A 24,927-nucleotide genomic window follows, 5' to 3' on the forward strand; every position below is an offset into this window, starting at 1 on the left:
TCATCTAATATCTCATAGGTGATAAATTTACTAAACAAAATAATCACCCCTCTGGTTTTAGTAGCGAAAGATGCACTTTTAAATTCTTTTACCCAATTATCTCTAAGAGTGTTTGAGTCTCCTTGCTTCCAGTGGGATTCCTGCAAGAACGCCACATCTGGTGAGAAACGTTTTAAATGGCGCAATATTTTCTTCCTCTTTATAGGGGTATTAGCCCTTCAACATTCCGTGTAAGGAATTTCAATGTACTCTTAACTAATGGCTCCCTTGAATTTGAAGTAGTCATCATCCAATACCAGTCTTAGGCAACAAGTACTCGTATATATACCTATCGGTTTCTCCCGTCTGGTCCCAGTGAGCCGGACAAGGGAGAAAGATCGTGTAACTCAATCCATGTACTATGGTGTGCAAGTTAGAAACAAAAACTGCATTTTGGTAGCAATTAATAGCAATTATCCATAAAATCCTAACAACATTTTTAATTTTAAGAACCCAGGCGAGCAACCAAAATAGTTGCTCATAATTACTATGAAATAAACATAAGTAGTGATTCCAGTAGAACAACTCTAAAAGGTATCGAACACAATATGTGTAGTAAAGCTGAGATAATAAATTAGAACCAAATGGTGCATTACTCCCCAAAACATTAGATGTAGTGCACAATATAAACATCACATGGAATAATAGAAAATACATTTTCCTCAACATATTGATATCAAAAATACTTATAAGAAACATATCTCCTTCGTGGATCAGTCGTTGTCATTTCAGATTGGGCGAGGCGAAGCAGAGCTAGTGTCCAGAAATTTCAGAAAGTTCTGAGCAGGTTTAGGTGAATCAAAATAAACCGGTTTGCCCTCATGCATAATACGCAGTTTTGTTGGGTACATCAGTGCGAAGCGTATTCCCTTGTTAAATAGTTCCTTGCAGATAGGAGAAAATTCTCGACGTTGAGATGAGACTTGGAACGAAAAGTCCTGAAATAGGAGCAACTTGTGGCCCTCAAAGGTTAGAGAATTATTTTTGCAATATGCCTCCATAATTCGCATCTTGTCAGCATAATTCAGGATCTTGAAGATTACCGGTCTTGGGCGCTGTTGAGTTTCTTGTTGGAGCGGACCTATTCTGTGTGTTCTCTCAACCAGGTTGGGATTCGCCGATGTCTCAAGACCTAAAGCAGTAGGTAGCCATGAGGAGACAAACAACAGGAGTTCCCTTGGTTTGATCGATTCAGGAAGTCCGATTAGTCTGAGGTCGTTACCTCTACTTCTATTCTCCAGGTCCTCTATTTTATCATGCATTGCCGTTATAGTAGATTCATGGGTTTGTACCATTTTTTTGGTCTCATGTAACTCATCCTCTAGCACCGACACTCTTTCCTCCACTTCCGTCAGCCTCAGTGAGTGTTGCGATAGTTGGGTAACAGCTGAATTTATAGCTTCCGTCAGTGGGGCTAATTTTTGGTCTAGTAAAGGTGAAATTATGTCAGCTATTTCTTTAGCTTTTTGAACGGATACCGTACTGTATTTATTTGAATCAAACAGATTGTCTGGAGGATCTTCAGGAGACGGAGACGGGGAGGTCGGAGAGGGAGAGGGTCCCGAGATTGTCGCTTTATCCTTATTTTTTGTTACTTGAGAGCCTCTGGGGCCTCTCTGGGACTTTACAAACTTCTCCATGATAGGTTGAGATTGATCTCTCTATCTGGGGTTCAATGGAACAACTGCACCTATAATGATGTGCGTAATCACCGAGAGCTTAAGTAACTGTTCAGATTTATTACTAAAAATGTTTTTATAGTAATTTAGAACAAGGGGCTGATGTGGAAGTAGATGCTCAGCCACAAACTCAAAGTTGCGGCTATGAGCGACGCCGCTCTTACGTGCAGCTAGACTCCAGTGGTATGTTGCACAGGAAGCCGGAGCTATAGCTACTCTTTCCGGGCAGTGTCTCGGGGGCTTTTATTGATTCGAGAGAGCCAAGTAATGGTATTCGTGGCCGATAGCGGTTTTGACTCAGGTGCCCTGCAGGGAGCTCTTATTTAAAAGCGGCCAGTCAATCTGAACCGCCCACTGGAGGTCCTCTTGTATTTGTTGTTTAAAGAATTTTCAGAGCCTTTTTAGCTGTTATGTCCCGGTTTGTTGGGGGCCATCTAAACTGGTGTTTCTCTACTACGTGTCTCCCTGCGAAATTTATTGCAAACCAGAATCTCCCAACGTCACCACAGATCTAATGAATGATCGTGTAAAGATTCTACGGAGGGCTCCTGGTGCTTATGTAGCAGATAAGAAGTGTCCAGTATTTTATGTTTGGAGTTTGTTATTTGTAATTTCACTAATGTCCACAGGAGGGAGCCCCACACCAAGTATTCAGTGATGTAAGGTATTCGTAGCAGCAATGCATACTTTTTGAGTACCTGTAGTTTTCTTACAAATATTTGTCTATACGTTTTTTATAGTAGCGGGTCAATAGACAATCCAGCCAGACATAGGGGAATCCAGCCAGGGCCTTGGACACAGTGAAACGCTGTGTATTACCGATAGTGCCCTTCCTTTATCTCTCCAGTGTGTTGGGATGTAAAGCTGGAGTAACGCAGGTCACCAGGGTAATCAGAGGGGAAGAGAAGGGCACCGGCACACACCACAGCGGCTGCAGGTAAGCGGCAGTGATTAGGATCGGCGGCTTTCTTCACCTCACTCACTTCACCGCGCTCACCCAATTAGATGCGGAGGGCAGCGGCGACCTCCCGGGGCTCTCCGGGGTTTGTTGGGAGGGTAGGAGAGGTACCTGTGGGGTCCGCGATGGCGTGGTATTGTCCGTGACGTCGCTGTGAAGGCCGCGATGATCTGCTGGCGGCGGCAGGTATCACCCGCAATCGAGGCCGCGGTTTTTGGCGGGGTGTAGGCCGCAGATATTCCGGAGTCCAGGAGCCGCTCACTGGGGTCAGATGAACTTCCTGTCAGTGCTCACAGGATACAGCAGGTCACAAGCTGTAGTTTAAGAGGTTGTGTGCACCCCTCTTATGTATAAAAAAGGGGTTTAACCGGGATTTCTCTTGGAGCTCTTCCCAAGTGCTGCTGATCAGCTCTGCAGTCAGACCACGCCCCCCAGCAGGTCTATTTGTAGCAACAGCTTCAGTAGCCGGCTCCTCCTAACAAGTGGAGCATTAACGCCATGGAAAGTGGAGTGTTAGTAAATAGACCCCTAGGTCTGTAAACTGACAGTTAGGAGCTGATTGGTTGGTACTTTATCACTCTCCACTTTATGCATCTCCCAAGCACACATCATCTCAAGCTGGTTCCATGAACATGACAATGAGATCAGTGCACTCCAATGGCCTTCACACTCACCAGATCTCAGTGCAATACAGCACCTTCAGGATGTGGTGATACATGTACCCCGGGTGATGGTGCCAGTGCCCCTCCTTCTTTTCTCTGGCTTGTCTCTCTATCTCTATATTTTCCACCCTGTGTGTGGGTGGTTGTATTAATATTATCTGTGTCATATGGCGGTCACTGATGCTTTCTGTATTCTAAGGTGGTCACTGTTGTTCTCTGCATTATTTGGTGGTCACTGCGATGATCTCTGTATTATATGGTGGTCACTGTGATGATCTCTGTATTATATGGTGGTCACTGCGATGATCTCTGTATTATATGGTGGTCACTGTGATGCTTGCTGCATTATACCGTGGTCACTGCGATGTATTCTAAATTATATGGTGGTCACTGTGGTGTTCTCTGCTGCCTCATACCCTGTGTCTCTCCAGCCTTATGCCCCCGTGTCTCTTTCATATTTGTCCCCCCTCCATTTTTTCCTCTGACATCTATCACCCCCCAGCTCCTTCTCTCACTGATCTCTGCCCCCCCTGGGGGGCTATTGTTTGTGGATGGCATCACGGGCATCACTTTGTTTAACAGCCACAGAGGCAAGTAAAGTGAATAATAGCTTTTCTCGCTGGAAAGTGTCAGAGACACATCGGTGAAAAGACAGTGATAGCAACTGTGCCACCAATACCTCCATTATAGCCTACAACGATGCACAGTAAAGCCAAACAAACACACACAAAAAAGTTTTTAATTGTGACACTTTCAGGTTTTTTTTTTTTTTTTTTTTTTAAATCTCTCTATACTGTTTTGCAAAGTGTAATCTGGCGAAGTGCATTATGGACAACACATTGTAATGGCTACAGTCACTGCAAAAGCTCATTGAAAAGTGGATAACGCCAATGTTTAATCTTTTTTTGTTGAAATTACACCCACACACGTGCTTCATACAAAGTCATCATTTGATAGTCATGCATTATAAATATCAAGAATCGCATGTACGGCCTTAAGTTCATTTTAAAAGATTAAAAAAAAATAATATATATATATTTTTTTTTTACATTAAAATTAAAAGGAATCATTGTTGGAGTAGTTTGTAATCTGATTACATTCAATTACAGTATAGTGTTGTTGTCATCATTTTATCTTCAGTAACTGTGGAAAACATTTATATAGGTTTTAGAGTTTTTCAATCCATATGTTTATAACATTAATGGCAAACAAACAACGGGTCGCTTTGATAGCACTAAGAATGCCTCATGGTATATTTTACAAGAACAGGACACCTCTAGCACAGGCCTGGCCAACCTGTGGCTCTCCAGCTGTTGTGAAACTACAAGTCCCAGCATGCCCTGCAAAAGTTTTGCTATTAGGGAATGCTAAAACTGTGGCAGGGCATGCTGGGATGTGTAGTTTCGCAACAGCTGGAGAGCCACAGGTTGGCCAGGCCTGCTCTAGCAACTTAACTTCCATCAAAGTGAGGTTCATTTATTGACATTGGTCAGAGAAGCAAAACTGCACTAAGGGCCTGATTCAGCGAGGATCGCAACTGCTAAAGCGTACGCAGCCGGCCGATTGTCGCATACTGGCATACGTATGCATCGCAGAGCGCGTGTGTAAACCAGCCACTGCAATCGGTACTGAGATCGTAGTGACTACGCAGACCCATCGCAGAGTGATTGACAGCAAGCACCATTTGGTGATGGTGACGGAGGGGCGGAGAAACACAGGCGCGTCAGTGCGTTTGACATATAATTAGACACTGCGAAGGCCTAGGCAGCATGAGCTTCGATGTTACCAATGTTTTGGCTGGATTGCAAGGTGTTACGGATGTGCGAGAGGAGAGGTGGTCATCTACATGTTGTCAGTGAGAGTGCTTTGCCATTGCAATTATCAGAATACTTTCGCAGCAGAACTGCGTAGGCGATTGAAAACCGCGATCACAATAGCAATCCTTGCTGAATCAGGCCCTAAAACCACAGCACCCAATGATCGATTCGCTTTAATCTGGTTAGCGCAAACTAGATAATGATAGCAGACGTCTCATTGGTAGATACGATTTCACTGCAGGCTTGCACATTTCAGCATTGTTGATAAATAAGCTCCAGTGATCAAGAGAGAGAGTGAGAGAGAGAGAGAGAGATATTACATGCGTTACATGACATGACTGTCATTTAAATAAAAAAATAGATTCCCTTTAATATTTAATTTTCAACGTGCATTACAAAAGGCAGCAATAAAAAACAAACAACAATATAAAAAGCCATTGTAAAATATGTGGGACCCTTTCAAATCTGGGAAAGTGGGGGACGGGAGCACAGGGATTTCTTCAGACTTTAAGAGATAATTAGTACTTTCCAAGGGACTGTAATCCAAATGCACTTTTCTTTTTATTTAATGTTGAGTAAATTAAATGTAACAAAACATATACCGATTTTATTATTATTATAGAAAAAATTCCACCTAATTATAACGGTATCCGGATGAAAGTTCGAGAATGAATAGGTCAACAGTCGACACCAGATGGTCCACATGCAATAGGTCGACAGGGACAAAGAGTCATCAGGTACAAAAGGTAGACTGACAACATGTTGACAGGGTTAAAAGTTCGACATGTGCAAATTATCGACACACATATGGTTGACTTAAAAAAAGGTTAAGGTTAGGTTTAGGCACTATGAGGAGGGTTGGGCACCAGAGGGATGGCTAGGGTTAGGCACTAGGGGGAATGTAAGGCACCAGGGGGAGGGTTAGGCACCAGGGGGAAGGTTAGGGTTAGGTACTAGAGGGAGGGTAAGGCACTAGGGAAGGGCTACGCACTATGTGGAAGGTTAGTGTTAGCCACTAGGGGGAGGGTTTGGGTTAAATTACAAAAAAAAGTGTCCACCATTTTTGTGTAGACCATTAGAACTCGCCGACTGTTTAACTCTGTCAACATTTTGCAATTTCAACCTTTTGTACCTGTCGACCTTAGTCCATGTTGACCTACTGACTGTTGACCTTAGTACTGTCGATCTTTAATACCACACCCGTTCTAACATATTGATATTTATCTAGTGACTTGCTCTGATGTGTCTCCAGTTTAGTTGTTGTTGTCTTTGGTGAACTGTTAGTCGCTGACTAAGGGCATGATTCAGAGTTATTATTATACTTTATGGATCTCGCCACCTGTGGGAGTGTCCTGGGAACTTTTAGTCGCTGACTAAGGGCCTGATTCAGAGTTATTATTATACTTTATGGATCTCGCCACCTGTGGGAGTGTCCTGGGCGTGTGGATGGCGTTGCAGGGAAATCAAGTTGATTTCAGACAAATCTCTTGCACCAAGCATAGTACTGGTGCAAGTCAGCATTGGTAGAAATGGTGGCTACTTTCACAATCGGATGGATGGAGGTTGTGCTGTCGCATAGATGCGGCCCATTTCTAATTACAGACGGCTACTCGCATTTATTTCTGCGCAAGCATTGCGACCCTAGATGAGGCTGATTTGTCTGCAACTCTGAAACGGGTCCTAAAGCTATATACGGATAACAACAGCACCAGAGACTAATGAAAAGGTGAAACATAACAAAAGCCTAAATAAGAAAAAAAAATATTTCCAATAAAACACACAATCAAATTTGTTTAGTAACAGACACAATTGGATCTAGATAACAGTTTCTATTTATATTTTTGTATTCATATATTGTTATTAATAATAAGATCATTTTCAAATCATTGTTATATATTAGTCTGCTGCCTTTGGGTTGAAATACATCACTCTTAAGTGCATGTAGTATATTCAGTGAGATTTCCAGCCAGTCATTGTTATATATTAAAATAAGATAATAGGGCCTGATTCAGAGCCGGACGCTATTTGCACTCGCTCGTTCAGAAAAAAGGGGTGGCTATTCAAATGAACCGTTCGCTCTTTGCGGTCTGTTCACGCCTCTAGGTCTGAACGAGCGAACAAAACTTGCGGTCGTTTTTTTGGAGAACTACGCCCCCTGGCCGCTCGCAACCTACGTCATGTCCGCTATTTATTAGATTAATCGAGTACATCGACCAGCGTATGAACTGCTCGCTATTCTTGTGGTTGGTTTTTGCTACCGCAATCTTGCGAGCAGTTCTGACTATAAAATAACCCAGTGACGTGCTCAATGACGCTGCTGTATTAATTATGCACACCCTTAAAACGCCCGTTTTGACATTTAAGCACACCTGCGATCGGATCTCCACTCCCCGTTTTCAAGCACCTTCCCCTGTTACCACCCACATACGCCTCATTCTGTCACTCAAAATAGCAGGCATTCGCTATTTAGCGAACAAACGATTTTCGGCCGCACTGACTGGTTCGCGCATGCGTATTACGATCTGTACGCATGCGCAGTTGTGCAAACATCGCTCGGAACGAACGAGCGGCCGCTTACGAGCGGCTCTGAATCAGGCCCATAGATTCTACGCTCCACAATGATGAGAATGCTGCGCAGTAAAGTTGTGGTCCACACCACACATAAATAGATAAAATACAATATACCAAGCGCAAACTCTTTTAAGGTACCAAAGATTTAAAATGTCTGTGATAGCTGGATTTCCTGGAAGTCTGTCCATAGGCGTATTCTAACAGAATTCCAGTAAATTCTCCTTTAGAGATAGTTTCTCTTTACTTTTTTCATCTAGGTTTTAGATATCCGTCTCCCCTCGATCTTAATTCTGATCAGATATATCCCCTTGTATAGAGGTTCTGCATCGACCCAAAAGTTCCTCAAAAACAATTAATAGAAAAAATATCCCATAGTGTAATTCTGAAAAGATTTATTACACATACATACAACAAATTGCCTGCGTACCAAATATGGCCTTCAGACTGAGACAGGATGAAAACACATGACAAGTGGTCCCAAAATCCGGATTAAGAACACTGAACATATGATGTCTCATATGTTCTGTGAACACTGAACATATGATGTCCCATTTGGGAACCTCTGCCCGGGTTCCCAAATGGCATAGGTCCTTCCCAGTCACACTAACGCGTTTCAGCAGTAAGCCTTTCTCAAGGTGTGGCTGGTAGGTGATCCTTCTGGCCTTTAAATAGCCCTAATGATGACTCTACCCCCTTAGATAATTAAGGGGCTGTCTCTTAATAAAATGCACAACCCCCAGTGGGTGGAATAAAAAAACCCATTATATGTATATATTTGTTTGTACATTTAACACCAGTTAGGAATATGAATTGTAATTTTTTTTATAGGATCCATTAACTAAGAGTTGAATAATCCTTGTATAAATGGTTTATATGTGCATTTTATTAAGAGACAGCCCCTTAATTATCTAAGGGGGTGGAGTCATCATTAGGGCTATTTAAAGGCCAGAAGGATCACCTACCAGCCACACCTTGAGAAAGGCTTACTGCTGAAACGCGTTAGTGTGACTGGGAAGGACCTGTGCCATTTGGGAACCCGGGCAGAGGGGGTGAGATATCATATGTTCAGTGTTCTTAATCCGGATTTTGGGACTACTTGTCATGTGTTTTCATCCTGCCTCGGTCTGAAGGCCATATTTGGTACGCAGGCAATTTGTTGTATGTATGTGTAATAAATCTTTTCAGAATCACACTATGGGATATATTTTCTATTAATTGTTTTTCAGGAACTTTTGGGTCGACGCAGAACCTCTATACAAGGGGATATATCTGATCAGAATTAAGATCGAGGGGAGATGGATATCTAAAACCTAGATGAAAAAAGTAAAGAGAAACTATCTCTAAAGGAGAATTTACTGGAATTCTGTTAGAATACGCCTATGGACAGACTTCCAGGAAATCCAGCTATCACGGACATTTTAAATCTTTGGTATCTTAAAAGAGTTTGCACTTGGTATATTGTATTTTGTGTTGTTATATATTAGTCTGCTGCCTTTGGGTTGAAATACATCACTCTTAAGTGCATGTAGTATATTCAGTGAGAATTCCATCCAATCATTGTTCTATATTAGTCTGCTGCCTTTGGGTTGAAATAAATCACTTATAAGTACATGTAGTATATTCAGTGAGAATTCCATCCAATCATTGTTCTATATTAGTCTGCTGCCTTTGGGTTGAAATAAATCACTTACAAGTACATGTAGTATATTCAATGAGAATTCCAGCCAACTTTTAAACCGTGATGTTTTTTTTTTTTTTTTAAATTCTAGTGAAAATTTGATAACTTTTCACAATGGGAGATAGCTGCCCTTCACTGCTGCATACAGAAAACTCACAAGTGCTGTATTTAACCTATAAGACAGCATAAACAATACAAACAATGTAAGTTATCCTATTATCTGTAAGTGATATGAAGAAAACAATAGGAGGGTCTAGCCTGTAATGGCCTACCGCTTTACACTCAAAATAAATGTGAACACGGTTAATTATCAATTACAAAATCCCAACATATATTATTTTTACTTTTTTTTAAAAAAGATATAATACAGTACAGAAATTACCATACATATTAAAGTACAATGTTTTTTTTTTTTTTTTAATAAAACCAATTCATCAGTGTAACTCACAGAACACATTTCATTCAGTATTAGAAGATAATAAAATGTATACCTAAACGTCGCTTATAGATAGTGCACAGAAGAATTACTTAGGCATGCATAATATTCATTGATGACGTAAGGAGATAATGTCATTTTAAGACACATTTTCCATGTACAGCTAATTTAATGTCATGTTTTATAAAAGAAAGAGGTGAAACTGTTTATTTTGTTATTATTTTTTTTCCCATAGAGTGAATATGACCTGTACATTTTTATTCCTGAATATTTTTGTACCTCTGAAAAGCAGAATATTAAAACGGTTTTGAGTTTATTCAAATACGAGTTATTTTCTTTGGTGCTGTTTCCAGTTCTGGGTATTAAAATACAAGAAATGGAGTAATGTAAACCTGGATGAAATATGGTACCATGACGTATAGAAGCGAGTCGTAGGTTGGAAAAGAAAGTCCCTATGTTGTAGATCCAATGGAATCTGAATGAAAAGTTATGTATCCAGACGATGCCGAAGGTGAACTTAAAAAACTGTTCGTACTTCCTTTATTATCTGTCTTGTTCACTTGTTCAGTCCATGTACCGCTCAGCCCTGCCTGACAACCGCTTGAATCCGCAGAGCTAGATTTAGACGCTACCTCAGCCAGTTGAGCACATTCAGTCTTTGGTCTGTGAGGGCTGCGGTTGCCTCTGTGGCCTTCTGTGTAGAAACATTTATGGTCATCGTGTGGTCTATGATGACCTGGAACATTAAGAGTGCAACTTTTCCCATGGGTCGAGAGTCTCCGTAACACCTGCGGCTCTCGCTCGAAGTCCGTCAGCTTGAAGTGAGCGACTGGTGGATGTTGAAAGGTATCCGGTATAAGAGAGATAGAAGAAGACCGGACAGGACCTCTCCTTGGACTTGGAAGAGGAGTATCATCAATAAAGGTGACCACTTCTTCCCTGCTGAAGCATTTGAAGTCTTCTCGGTATAGTTCTTCCAGGGTGAAGTGTTTCAGTGAAATCAGGCTCTCTGAGGATTTACGGCACTTTCGATACGGCAAGCTGGCGCCATCGTGGTACATTATCAGGCTACTGCGCCTCTCCCGTCTTGGCAGTGTAAAGAAGGAAATCGCAGCTATATCCTCTGCAGATCCCCAGCCGTGAAGGAAAGCTGGTATCTGGCCCGTGGTAAAAATATCTGTTTCATCGTGGGAATAGCGTCTTGTTGGAGGGACCTACAAAGATATAGGTATCACAAGAACAATTGACAGATGCAATAATTTCATTCATTGGAACAGCTATATTTTCAGCAAAGAAAAAGCATTCTTCATAAAACATCGTGGCTTGGTGTTAATAATGTATATTTTGTAGAAATTATGATTTGGGTGCTTTTTTATGCAATTTGTCAGAACAAGAGATGAGCAAATTAATTCAGCACGATTTGGAGTACAATGAATTTTGGCCAGTTCAGAGGTCTTGCATCACCTTACAGACTGAACTGAAAAATTTGAGTATAGAAGGGGTCTATTTACTAAGCAGTGTTAGGAGACAGAGTGAAAAGTGATAAGGTGCCAGCCAATCAGCTCCTAACTGCCATCTCACAGGCTGTGTTTGAAAAATAACAGTTGGGAGCTGATTGGCTGGCACCTTATCACTTTTCACTCTGTCTCCTAACACTGCTTAGTAAATAGACCCCTAAGTATTTTAAATTTGGAATGATATCTTTTAGGTGTTTTTGGCTAAGGGGCTAATGGGCCCGTTACACATGCAGACATGCTAGTTTGCGCATGATTTAAGTTACGGGCCCATCCATTATTAGGATAGAGATGGGGCCGCCTTGTATTCAGCAAAGACTCAAAAAACTTTTAGTGTTTGGAGTTTGTCTGTGGGAACCAACGCTATCTGAAGGGGTTGGGTGTGTGATGCCAGCGCTCAGGATCCCGGCGGTCAGAATCCCGATGCCGCCATCCCGACAGGGTTAGGACACCTACACTTGTCGGTCCGTATCCTAACTCTTCCCCCTCTCCCTACCCCCAAGCTTTTCTCCCCGGTGCTTAAACCTGACCTCCCTCTTCCCTACACCCTAAACCTAACCACCCACACTTTGTGCCTAACCCTAACCCACCCCCTAGTGCCTAACCATAACCCCTAACACCCCCCCCCCCCTGTAATCCCAGTACTTACCGTCGGGATGCCGGTACTGGGATCCTAACAGGTGTCGGGATACTGGTGCCAGCATTCCAAGCGCTGACATCCCGACTTCCTGTATTTTGACCGGGTCCCTATTTGAAGATGGCGTTAGTTCCCAAAGCCCCGCTTCTTCCTAAGGAGTAAGGTAAGAAGGTCCAGGGTTGCGAAAAGGGATCCGAGTGGATTCCTCCACCGCCTCTGCAACGAGTGCCCAGTGGCCGTGCGCATGCATGAGCTCACGTCACATATGCACAGTTGGACGGCAACACAGTGGTGAGTAACAGGGTACAGAGTATATCAAGAGATGAGTGATGTGTTAGTCATACCTCTTTTCCACCAAAAGCCCGGGTCTGACCTGGGTTTTCAGACATGGTTCCAACCCAGGTTAGACACCGTTTACACTGCACCTTCGATCTGGGTTACTCCCAGGTCAGCTCTGTTCACACTGAACCTGGGTCTGCCCTGCTAAACCTGTGAGGTCATAACCACCAATCAGCTAATTTTAGGCATGACCCAAGTCGGATAACCCGAGTTGCGTAGCTTACACTGCACCATTACCCAGGTCCATCCTGGGTCTGACCCTGGTAGCTACCTGGGTTGGATTGCAGGGTCACTTGACTCGGGTTATTTGTCAGGGACCCTTTTACACTGATCTGCGAGCCGGGTAGACCCAGCAATAACCCAGGTTTTTGCTCTGGTGTAAAAGGGGTATCAGTGTTAGTGACTTAATTGAGCCATTAGTTCTGCATTAGTTAAGTTGTGAACATGACAATATTTGCCAAAATTCAAAATTTTCTTTAATTTGCTCTCCTCTCACTTCTGCAGTACGTCATTCCCAGCTCCAAAATATGACCGACCATTGGAATAACAACTATGCAGCAAAATATTAATTATATCAAATGATGTCTACCGAAAGAAGTTCTCTACGATTAGTATGTAGTGCGCTGTTGGAGAAAATTATGATAATTACCATTGTTAAGTAACTCAAGCCAGATGTAAAATTATAATATAAGATAATGGTATATAGATGCATGCAGACTGTAAATAAAAATAACTCACGTTAAATAAATCAATTTAAATCTATAAGCTAAGTAGCCCTAAAGACCAACAAAAATTAACAATAATAAAATTATTCTGTGTCCACTGCTAGCGAGAGGTCATGGGGCTCCTTATAAAACTCTTACAGTAAATGAAGATGGGGTACATATTACAGATGAATGGATTAGGTTTGATTGCACTTATAACTACTCCTTTTTAATTAAATTGGTATTGAGCGGAAGAAACAGACCGATCTAAAATTAAGAAAAGAGAAATTACTGGACACATTGGGAGGAGATGCATCAAACCTTGGCGAGAGATAAGGCGGAAAGAGATAAAGTACCAACCAATCAGCTCCTAACTGTCATTTTTAACTTGGTACTTTACCTCTCTCCAAGGTTTTATACATCTACCCCATTCGCTCTCTAAAAAAATAAATAAAAGCATAAAATAAACAGAAAGGGCAGTAAAAGTGCAAGCAAATAGTCCACAAAAAATGTAATTTCCTTATAAAAACAAATAAGCAATAATTAAAAATAAAATTAAATAAAATGAAATAAAAAAAAAATCAAACCAAATCAGCAAAACAATGTTTTAAAAGAACTGTTATTTTCACAAAGAAGTCATTACGTGCAAATTGTTAATTCCCTCTGTGCTGCCATTCTTCATATTGCCCAGCATACTAATCATGTATACTAAAAATAACAACAAGAACAAAAACAATGAGACATTCAAAAGAATACAACTTCCAAACTGAATGCAGCATGAAAATTCTAGCAAGAGATTTCTGACAGACGTTCTAAGGGCCTGATTCAGATCTGGGAATAGAGTAAGATAGAGCGAGTACCTGTGTACCTGGACAAACAATGTTGCACTGCAAGGGGTGTAAATACACTTTTTTTTTTTGGCATGCAGGGTAAATACTGGTTGCTTTTGCATGTAGCCCACAAATGCTGGACAGCTTTATTTTTCCACTGCAATTTAGATGTCAGTTTGGACACGGCCCCCCCCACATCTGTATCTCTCTGCACATTTTACATCTGCCCCCACCTGCAGTCAGGCGCGACGACAGCCGCGCCTGGGTGATGGGGGCATGGCCTAATTGCAGAAGAAGTGGCCACGCCCCCTTAGGGGAAACAAATCTAAAAAATATTATTGCTCTGGCGAGGGGGTCGCTGTGAGAACCTCAGCCCGGCGCATAGCCAGTGGGGGGGATGTGATGCGATCACTCCCCCCACAGGCATAGGATACTGCTGCGGCCGCTGCTTAGCAGCTGCGAGCAGTCTCCCAGTGCAGCCTAGCACACAGCTGCGTGTGCTGGGCTGCTGTGATGTATGGGGGGGGGTGGGAGAGGGGTGGCGTGCCAGTGCGTTTTAACGGCGTTGCAGGGGCGTGGATAAATTATCCACTGCGGTACCATATGCAGCCTGCAGCCTCATAGCGTGCGCTGAACTGTGCGTGAGGCTGCGATGGTACTCGATTGTACCAATGTTTTTGCAGCCTTGCTAAACATTACAGATGTGTGTGTAGGTGAAGTGGGCGTCCTTATGTAGTGATGCGGTGGCATTGCGATCGCTATGGATTATCATACATTTGTAGTAAAACTGCGTGCGTACGCTATATTGCGATCCAAAGTGAATCAGGCTCTCAGTTATTGTTCTTTCTTACTCTATTACCAAATCATAATCAGACCCTAAGGCCGGAATGAATTGCACAACAAGGATGTGATTGGTTACATATGGAGCTATTGGATACATTACAGAATTATTTTTAGTGTTTGGATCTTTGTTTTCATCATGCATTCAAATCCTTACATATCTCTTGGGCAAGATTTAAGGGCAAGCCACAAGGGTCTAGGTAAAGGACATCACCATTTAATTCAATTTATACTGGCAGTGGTGTGCTGATAGCAGCCAATACTTTGTGATTGCTGCCTAACGTTAAGGGTAAATGTGCCGACATTGGGTCTCATTTACACAGACGGAACGCAACATCATTTTGGGAGACGCTGGGCCCTTCAAATTGCGCATTTGCAGAGAAACAGAACTTTTCACTGGCCAAGGGTGGAAATTGGTGGACAGAAGAGGCTGCTCGCTAAGCGGCTGATTCTGAATCGCGAGGGTCTCTCTTAACAGACGCAACTGGCGATTCTGTGCATACAATGCATGCGCAGAAGCGAACGTGCGCATCTTTGCGTATGCCTGTCCTGCCCCCAGTCGGGCGCAACTTGTATCAAAATCACTGTGTGATTCTGAGTCCTGCGTATGGGGAAGGGAAGCCTGTTTCTGATGGGTCTCTTACACCTGATATGGGGGGGATGCAAAAGGTCGACAATAAACAGGTTGACACTAATTTGGTCGATACCAAAAGGTTGACATGGAAAGTCGCCATAATAATACGACGACCGTACAGTAGGTCGACAAGTAAAAAAAGTTTTCAACATTGTACAATAAAAAGGTCGACGTGGAAATGGTCGACACATTTTTATTAATTTTTTCTAACCCTGATCTTCTCCTTAACCATTTTTTTTTTAGCAATATTACTCAATTTTGCCTTTGTTTTTCCTTCCTATTAAAAATATTACGAGTTGAGAATATAGGGCACGATGAAGAGATCAAGTCAAGCACAAAAAGGGCGCTCTGTTTTACTGCGCACGTTGCCCAACTTGCAGCATGTGGTCAGCAATAGCAGAATGGAGAGGGAGGAGCGGGTCGGATGGAGGGAAAGGATTGTTGCGGGATGTAGAAGTGGAGATGACCGTACCTGGAGATAGTGCATTTTATCTTCCTGCGGTTCCTTCATAGGATAGATCTGCGGGATTCCCCTTTCTAATGCAGAGAAGTCGTACTTCGTTATACGTTCCATGGCCATAATGTCACCCCCATAATTGTAGTCATAGGGTCTCTCGTATATGAGGTCAGAGTGGATGCCGCCGTCAGGGCTGTTATCTGGAGACAACACAAGGATTTAAAAATAATAATGGATTTAGCTGTAAAACATAACACGCATCAGGTCAGAATGCTAATATCATTATGGTGGAAATGTCGGCATATATAACATGTTCGACAGTGACCAAGTCAACATTCATTGTGTCTATATGGATGACATGTGAACATAATAGACTGTCGACCTAACATCCTTAGCTAGTGGCCCATCTGTCACTTAGCTGGTCCCAATGGTTGCCTGGTCCCGGCGGTCACTTCCGGCACAGGTCTCTGATGGAGTGGGCTGTCAGTATTTTCTGCCTATGCCTAACCCTGTAACTGTCGACAATGTGACTGCATCCCAATGTAATAGCCTACCAGAGTTAGCCACTAAAGCAGCAATAATTTAAAAAGGTAAGACCAACCAGGGTTTGCCTTTTAAAATATTGCCACTTTAAACCTAGCAGGTAAACCGCAGACATTTTGTGGCTTCCTGCAACTCGCGGGCTATTAAGTTTACCTCAAAATCTTTGCATCTTGCTTCAGTACAGTTTTCTTCATTCTTTCTCTCTTCCTGACAGCTAATCCCTACTTTTAATGATTTTCCCATGACTCTTTCATGTCGTCCCTTCTCTCTTCCGCTTTCCATCAGTCTCCATGCTTTTTCCTATGATAATGCTATATTTTCTCAATCGTACCACATTTTATCACAGGCACCAACATGTCCCTCCTCAGTGTAATGTGACCTTGTCCATACCGCACCCATTCAATGCCACGTTCTCCATAGGGATGGACATCGGAAGAATGGTCTGGCAGTGTTTCAGTTCCGCCATTGTTTTTGCCTAACGAAGACATGTAGCCATTGTTGGAAAACCATTCGGTAGTTTTAGCCATGGCGCACTGGAAAACATAGTTTGCCCATGCGCCAAGACTCAGAGAGGGAGATGCACTAAGCCTTCGAGAGAGATAAAGAGGAAAGTGACATAAAGTACCAACCAATCAGCTCCTGTCGCTTTACAGACTGTGGGCTCTATTTACTAAGCCTTGGATGAAGATAAAGTGAACAGAGATAAAGTACCAGCCAATCAGCTCCTAACTGCCATGTCACAGGCTGTGTTTGAAAAAAATGACTTTGGGAGCTGGTGGGTTGGTACTTTATCTCTGTTCACTTTATCTCCATGCAAGGCTTAGTAAATAGACCCCCTTGTTTGAAAAATAACAGGAGCTGATTGGTTGGTAATTTATCTCTATCTACTTTCTCTTTCTCCAAGGCTTAGTACATCCCGACCAGAGTCTCTCCTTGTGGAATTAAAATACTAAAGAACCATCGGCACCAAGCAAGCGATGGATAAACCATAGTCATGGACAGGAAAACATTGATGGCTGCGAAACATTGTCCATTGATGGCCATCCCTAGTACATCATGACAGACGAGCGCAGCACCCATTATTCTCTACTGTTCTGCACTGAACGGAATATCCCTACAAACCCTCAAATTGGGACTTTCCCGTCTAAATTGGGACAGTTGGGAGTATGCCTTTCATCAGTGTCATTCTTAAAACCCCTGTTTCCCTACCCCAATCTTGTTACTGAGTATTCACTTTTCCAACAAACAAATCTGAGTTAGGGTAGGCTAGTCACTCATCTGTAGTAATCGACACTTTAATTTACCCAGATTTTCCTGGGCCTTCAAACTGTGAAGCCTTATTATAGACACACCAGTGACCATGATGCTGTCTATTGCACATTAGCATTAACTTTCCTTATATCTTGATCACACATTTCCCCTGATCTATCTCCCATTGCTTTTTATTGCCTCACCTTCATTCTCATCGTCGTTGGACATGATGGCTATACACTTGTCCCAGACGGCTTTCACATCTGCCCGATAGCGATCACAGGCCCAGAGGAACATTGGCAGTAGAAGAGCCTGTACCACAGAGCACCAGAGGACACCTAGGACCATCCAGTCATCTGACTTGTCAAACTTCAAGCTGGCAAAACTTACAACCTGTGTGCAAAATGAGACACTACTGTTATCACTCTCATGGGATCCATAAATGCAAATGACAGTATTACAGCAACATTTTCAACACGGAATTAACATTCCAGAGCACAGACTGATTTATGAGAACATCTTTACTAGCTGTGCAAATTCCTCTATTCCTGCATCATGCAAGAGCGTTCCACAAAATCTTGGATGTATGAACTTTTTCCTAGACCACAAACTTCCTCCACCGATTTGGCAGGAGCTTCAGTTCTCTGTGCTGCTGGGGGGTTGGGTACGGTATACCGGTGTTCTGGATCTCGGCGTTCAGAATTCCGACTCTGCCATCCTGACATGGTTAGGATAACGACACTTGTCGGTCAGTATCCTAACCCACCCCCTCTTGCTACCCCTAACCCTCCCTCTCCAGAGCCTAAACCTAACCTCTCCTGGGTGACCCTGCTCCTTCCACAATATAACCATCAGTCTGTGGCTTTTTGCTGCCGCTATTTCTCTCTTCACATCATGTCACTGCCCCTGTCACATGCAACCCTCTCCTCACTAACACATCACTCATCTCCTGATATACTGATATATAGGGTCAATATAGTCAATAGGGCATCACCTACGGACCGAGGAAAGATGGAGGTTTAGACATGGTAAACCCTGTTGTCTTTTTTGTAACAGCTTTTTTTAAAATTGAACGATGGGAGTATGTTTTTAGAAGCTCATCCTCGGTGGGTAGAGTGATTTAGACTGTGGGTGTCTCCCTTCTTCAGGTTATGGAAAGAGGGAGGCCAAGTGAGAAGCTTTCGGATTCAGCATGGTTACCTCCCGATCTATGTCATCCAGAGCATGAAGGTGATAAGGCAATATGGTGTGGAAGTGGGTGAAGTCAAAAACTTTTCCAGAAGGGAGTTGGGGAAGAGAATTTTGCAGACCCACTTCCTTGTCCCGCTGTCACTGAGCGACTGTCCAGACGATGTCGCTTCGGCTGGGTTAACTCTGTTAAATTCCCAGAGGGTACCGCAGAAGTTTAAAGATATCGCTTGGCTTCCTTGTCATTGAAAAATTTATGTTGCAGAGAACCTCAGGTGGAAGAATACCAATGATCACGGTTGCCCACAAGAAGAGTGTCCAGGGGTGGAGGAGACGATGGTCCCCTTCCTGTTTGAGTGTCCCTTTAATGGAAAAGTTTATGACCAGGTATCAAAGGCCATTGGTATCCGGTGCCTTTCAGGTCTCAGTTACCCTGAGAGGGCTTATGGGGCAGTCAGAAGGTACGGTAGATTTAATTTGAGCACGATTTATTCAATCAGTCTAGCGGTTAGATTTCACACGTGGAATGCACGGTGTCATGTTACCATAAGGAAAACGTTCCTCCTCTATGAAGAGGTGGTGAGTTCAATTCTGCAAGAGGTGAAAACGATGATGCATCTGGATAAGGAAAACCTGGATGCTGTCAGCTGGTCTCGTTGGTGGGGCCAGTTGAAGGCCCCTTGAGTGGGTGGTAGTCTTTTCTATGTCCAGCTGTGGGTTCTGTTCTTCTTTCACTCCCCAGTAGATTTTTTGATGTTGTTATTGGTTTTTTGATGGAAAGGTTTGCATACATCTGTTAGATAATGGTGAAGGGTAATGATAGGTGAAGTATAGATAGTTTTAGGGTGTATTTTAATCCTTGCTTAGTTTTTCCTTGGAGAGAGTAGATTGTATATAGGTGGTAGGTTTAAGTTGTGTGTATTAGTTTTTTGATGCTGGGGATTAATATGATGAAATATTAAGTCTACCTTTGTAATTATGTATATTTATTTTATGTATTTATTTATATTTTATATGTTGCAAGTTAATAAAATTAAGCATGTCCTGATATACTATGTGTTGCTGGGGGACCCTGCTCCTTCCATTACATAACTCTCAGTCTGCGGCTTCTTTCTGCCTCCATGCTCTTCCTCACATGTCACTGCCCCTGTCAAATGCAGCCCTGTCCTCACAGTATTGTGTGAGGGGAGGAGGTACAGGGTTAGATGTAGTGTAGTAGGTAGTGTGTGCAGGGAGGGGGTGCAGGGTTACTGGCTGTAGTGTAGTGTAGTATGTAGTGTGTGCGGGGAGGGGGTGCAGGGTTACGGTTAGTTTAGAGTAGGTAGTGTGTACGGGGATGGGGTAGAGGGTTAGAGGTAGTGTAGTGTAGTAGGTAGTGTGTGCAGGGAGGGGGTGCAGGGTTACGGTTAGTGTAGTGTAGTAGGTAGTGTGTGCGGGGAGGAGGTGCAGGGTTACGGTTAGTGTAGAGTAGGTAGTGTATGTGGGAAGGGGGTGCAGTGTTAGGGGTAGTGTAGAGTAGGTAGTGTGTGTGGGAAGGGGGTGCAGTTCGCTAGGGGTAGTGTAGAGTAGGTAGTGTGTGTGGGGAGGGGGTGCAGTGCTAGGGGTAGTGTAGAGTAGGTAGTGTGTGCAGGGAGGGGGTGCAGGGTTATGGGTAGTGTAGTAGGTAGTGTGTGCGGGGAGGGGGTGCAGGGTTACGGGTAGAGTAGGTAGTATGTGTGGGGAGGGGGTGCAGGGTTATGGTTAGTGTAGTGTAGTAGGTAGTGTGTACAGGGAGGGGGTGCAGGGTTATGGTTAGTGTAGTGTAGTAGGTAGTGTTTGCGGGGAGGGGGTACAGGGTTATGGTTAGTGTACTGTAGTAGGTAGTGTGTGCGGGGAGGGGGTACAGGGTCATGGTTAGTGAAGTGTAGCAGGTAGTGTGTACGGGGAGGGGGTGCAGGGTTCCGGTTAGTGTAGTGTAGTAGGTAGTGTGTGCAGGGTTATGGTTCGGTAGGTAGTGTGTGCGGGGAGGGGTTACAGGGTTAGAGGTAGTGTAGTGTAGTAGGTAGTGTGTGCGGGGAGGGGGTGCAGTGTTAGGGGTGGTGTAGAGTAGGTAGTGTGTACGGGGAGGGGGTAGAGGGTCAGAGGTAGTGTAGTGTAGTAGGTTGTGTGTGCAGGGAGGGGGTGCAGGGTTATAGTTAGTGTAGAGTAGGTAGTGTGTGCGGGGAGGGGGTGCGGGGTTACGGTTAGTGTAGAGTAGGTAGTGTGTATGGGGAGGGGGTAGAGGGTTAAAGGTAGTGTAGTAGGTAGTGTGTGCGGGGAGGGGGTGCAGGGTTATGGTTAGTGTAGTGTAGTAGGTAGTGTGTGCGGGGAGGGGGTGCAGGATTACGGTTAGTGTAGAGTAAGTAGTGTGTGTGGGGAGGGGGTGCAGTGTTAGGGGTAGTGTAGAGTAGGTAGTGTATGTGGGGAGGGGGTGCAGTGTTAGGGGTAGTGTAGAGTAGGTAGTGTGTGTGGGGAGGGGGTGCAATGTTAGGGGTAGTGTAGAGTAGGTAGTGTGTGTGGGAAGGGGGTGCAGTGCTAGGGGTAGTGTAGACTAGGTAGTGTGTGTAGGGAGGGTGTGCATTGTTAGGGGTAGTGTAGAGTAGGTAGTGTGTGTGGGAAGGGGGTGCAGTGCTAGGGGTAGTGTAGAGTAGGTAGTGTGTGTGGGGAGGGGGTGCAGTGTTAGGGGTAGTGTAGAGTAGGTAGTGTGTGTGGGAAGGGGGTTCAGTGCTAGGGGTAGTGTAGAGTAGGTAGTGTGTGTGAGGAGGGGGTGCAGTGTTAGGGGTAGTGTAGAGTAGGTAGTGTGTGTGGGAAGGGGGTGCAGTGTTAGGGGTAGTGTAGAGTAGGTAGTGTGTGTGGGAAGGGGGTGCAGTGTTAGGGGTAGTGTAGAGTAGGTAGTGTGTGTGGGAAGGGGGTTCAGTGCTGGGGGTAGTGTAGGGTAGGTAGTGTGTGTGGGGAGGGGGTGCAGTGTTATGGGTAGTGTAGTGTAGCAGGTAGTGTGTGCGGGGAGGGGGTGCAGTGTTAGGGGTGGTGTAGAGTAGGTAGTGTGTACGGGGAGGGGGTAGAGGGTCAGAGGTAGTGTAGTGTAGTAGGTAGTGTGTGCGGGGAGGGGGTGCGGGGTTATAGTTAGTGTAGAGTAGGTAGTGTGTGCGGGGAGGGGGTGCAGGGTTACGGTTAGTGTAGAGTAGGTAGTGTGTATGGGGAGGGGGTAGAGGGTTAGAGGTAATGTAGTGTAGTAAGGAGTGTGTTCTGGGAAGAGGTGCAGGGTTAGGAGTGGTGTAGAGCAGGTAATGTGTACGGGGAGGGGGTACAGGGTTAGAGGTAGTGTAGTAGGCAGTGTGCGCGGGGAGGGGGTGCAGGGTTAGGGGTGGTGTAGAGTAGTGTGTATGGGGAGAGGGAAGAGGGTTAGAGGTAGTGTAGTAGGTAGTCTGTGTGGGGAGGGGGTGCAGTGTTAGGGGTGGTGTAGAGTAGGTAGTGTGTACGGAGAGGGGGTAGATGGTCAGAGGTAGTGTAGTAGATAGTGTGTGCGGGGAGGGGGTGCAGGGTTATAGTTAGCGTAGAGTAGGTAGTGTGTGCGGGGAGGGGGTGCGGGGTTAGAGGTAGTGTAGTGTAGTAGGCAGTGTGCGTGGAGAGGGGGTGCAGGGTTAGGGGTGGTGTAGAGTTGTGTGTATGGGGAGGGGGTAGAAGGTTAGAGGTAGTGTAGTAGGTAGTGTGTGCGGGGAGGGGGTGCAGTGTTAGGGGTGGTGTAGAGTAGGTAGTGCGTACGGGGAGGGGGTAGAAGGCCAGAGGTAGTGTAGTGGGTAGTGTGCGCGGGGAGGGGGTGCAGGGTTATAGTTAGCGTAGAGTAGGTAGTGTGTGCCGGGAGGGGGAGCGGGGTTACGGTTAGTGTAGAGTAGGTAGTGTGTACGGGGAGGGGGTAGAGGGTTAGTGTAGTGTAGTAGGTAGTGTGTGCTGGGAGGGGTGCAGGGTTATGGTTAGTGTAGTGTAGTAGGTAGTGTGTGCGGGGAGGGGGTGCAGGGTTAGGGGTGGTGTAGAGTAGGTAGTGTGTGCGGGGAGGGGGTAAAGGGTCAGAGGTAGTGTAGTGAGTAGGTAGTGTGTGCGGGGAGGGGGTACAGGGTTATAGTTAGCGTAGAGTAGGTAGTGTGTGCGGGGAGGGGGTAGAGGGTCAGAGGTAGTGTAGTGTAGTAGGTAGTGTGTGCGGGGAGAGGGTGCAGGGTTACGGTTAGTGTAGAGTAGGTAGTGTGTGCGGGGAGGGGGTGCAGGGTTACGGTTAGTGTAGAGTAGGTAGTGTGTGCAGGGAGGGGTACAGGGTTACGGTTAGTGTAGTGTAGTAGGTAGTGTGTGCGGGGAGGGGGTGCAGGGTTAGGGGTGGTGTAGAGTAGGTAGTGTGTGCGGGAAGGTGTGTAGAGTTAAGGGTAGGACCTGACCTGTGCACAGCTGGTCCATGGATACTATCTGCGATGCTGGAGGAGAGATGGAGGGGGACAGCGCTACAGAAGATGAGCAGTTAAGGACTAAGTAAGCTAATTAGAAACTTCCAATTGCTTAATTAGTTATAAGGGGGTCCAAAGGGTTCCAGAGAATTCCGACAGTTTTACCTTAAAATATGGATTTTAGGAAAAATTGGATGTGCTCTGGAGGCGCTCACATTTGAATACCAAAAATCTTGCACCTGCAAGAAAAAAACACGCATGTGCGACATCTTTGGTAAACTCGCACCTAATTGGATAATTGGATATGCCCCTCAGAATCACTTTGAACAATAATATAAAAAAACAGGATTGTGGTGCAATGCTAGATTCAGACAGAAGAGGGCAGCCTTGCTTTATCTATCTGCACCACAGATTATTGTATTCTGTAAAAAGTAAGATATACTGTTAATTGGCTTTTTTTTTTTTTTACTACAAATATCGTAGTAAAACAAGATTTTCAAACATAAGTTAAAGACCTAACAGCACCATAGGGAAGAACAAAGACAACATAAAATGCAGATTTATTTGCAGTTCTTGAGTTAGGAGGAATCCTAAAAACATCTCTCAAGAAACATGTAACGGAGCACTTCTCATGTTTTATTAAAGGATCCGAAACCTAAAAAAACTGTATTATATAAAAGAGCTACTGAAATGAATCACACATCTTAATGCAGAAAGCATCTGGAGCCTATCACAGCTGAACATCGGAGATAAAACAGAGCTGTCTTATGTCTACTGAAATACTGCCTGCCTATCCCAGCAATATAAAATCAGGACATATTTGACCACATCTGTCCTTTTAGTGTTGCAAATATAGTGATTGTAAGGACTGTTGGAGAGTATGATGTGGCTGATAACAGAGACCAATACCTTACATTCAGATACAGCGATGACAAACATCTTTGTCGAAAATATGAAGACTTTTACAGACGCCACCATTTTGAATCCCTAATTTGTGGTGCTTACCGTATAAATCGACACATAAAATACGGCACCAAAAATGGCGGTATACAATCGACCATGTGAGTAACTCTATGACCACGTAGAATTGGCGGCGGAACCAAGAAGCCGGAGCCATCTTGACTGCGTACAGGATTACAGTCGACACTCACCCCCCCACGAAATGGTTGTGACACACCTGCGTTGCCAACCACAATCGGTCCCTGCCTGTTAATCGCTTTGCGAATAAATTCTCACTGCGACCGCCATCACAAGACCATCGCAGCACAGGTGCAGTGCGGGTGACAAGTATGCGCCTAAACAAAACATTGTCCGCGTAAACATTCGGAACAGCTCTCAGCTCTGAGTCAGGCCCAAAGTGTACTTCAAAGGAAACACATCAATAGTATCTGTGATAGGTCCAACAACTGGTCAGGGCAGTTCCAAACAAGAGCTTCTGTGAAGCCATACATCACAATTGAAATCAACCCTTAGAACCAAGCTAATTGTTGTCTTCGCCTTTGGCAGCCCCCTTATGAGGGGTATTCAATATGAAAGTTAACTTCACTGTCGAAGTTAACGTTTCATATCAGAGTTTTTACCTGCGTTAAAGTATGGTGCGCGCTCCCGCTTATCCCCGTATTCAATATAAAATTAACGAAAACGGGATACTCCGAAGTTGGATTTGCGTAAAGTTACGAATTTTTCCTTAAAATAATTGTAA

The 24,927-nt window shown here is 44.2% G+C and overlaps 1 protein-coding gene across 1 annotated transcript in view; it reads right to left on the reverse strand.

Annotated features, from left to right (window-relative positions):
* Window positions 1-9,162: 9,162 nt before the first annotated feature.
* The window catches only part of GPR153 (G protein-coupled receptor 153), a 119,113-nt gene continuing 103,348 nt past the window's right edge, over window positions 9,163-24,927 (reverse strand). The window contains exons 5-7 of the mRNA XM_088447719.1: window positions 17,793-17,982; window positions 15,811-15,995; window positions 9,163-11,054 (exon numbers count right to left, since the gene is read on the reverse strand). Coding sequence (XP_088303845.1) covers window positions 10,293-11,054; window positions 15,811-15,995; window positions 17,793-17,982 — 1,137 coding nt within the window. The 3' untranslated portion in view covers window positions 9,163-10,292. The remainder of the gene's footprint in view (window positions 11,055-15,810; window positions 15,996-17,792; window positions 17,983-24,927) is intronic.

Source organism: Taudactylus pleione, unplaced genomic scaffold (genome assembly GCF_031769625.1).
Source record: "Taudactylus pleione unplaced genomic scaffold, aTauple2 ptg000437l, whole genome shotgun sequence".
In the NCBI taxonomy this organism is placed as follows: Eukaryota; Metazoa; Chordata; class Amphibia; order Anura; family Myobatrachidae; genus Taudactylus; species Taudactylus pleione.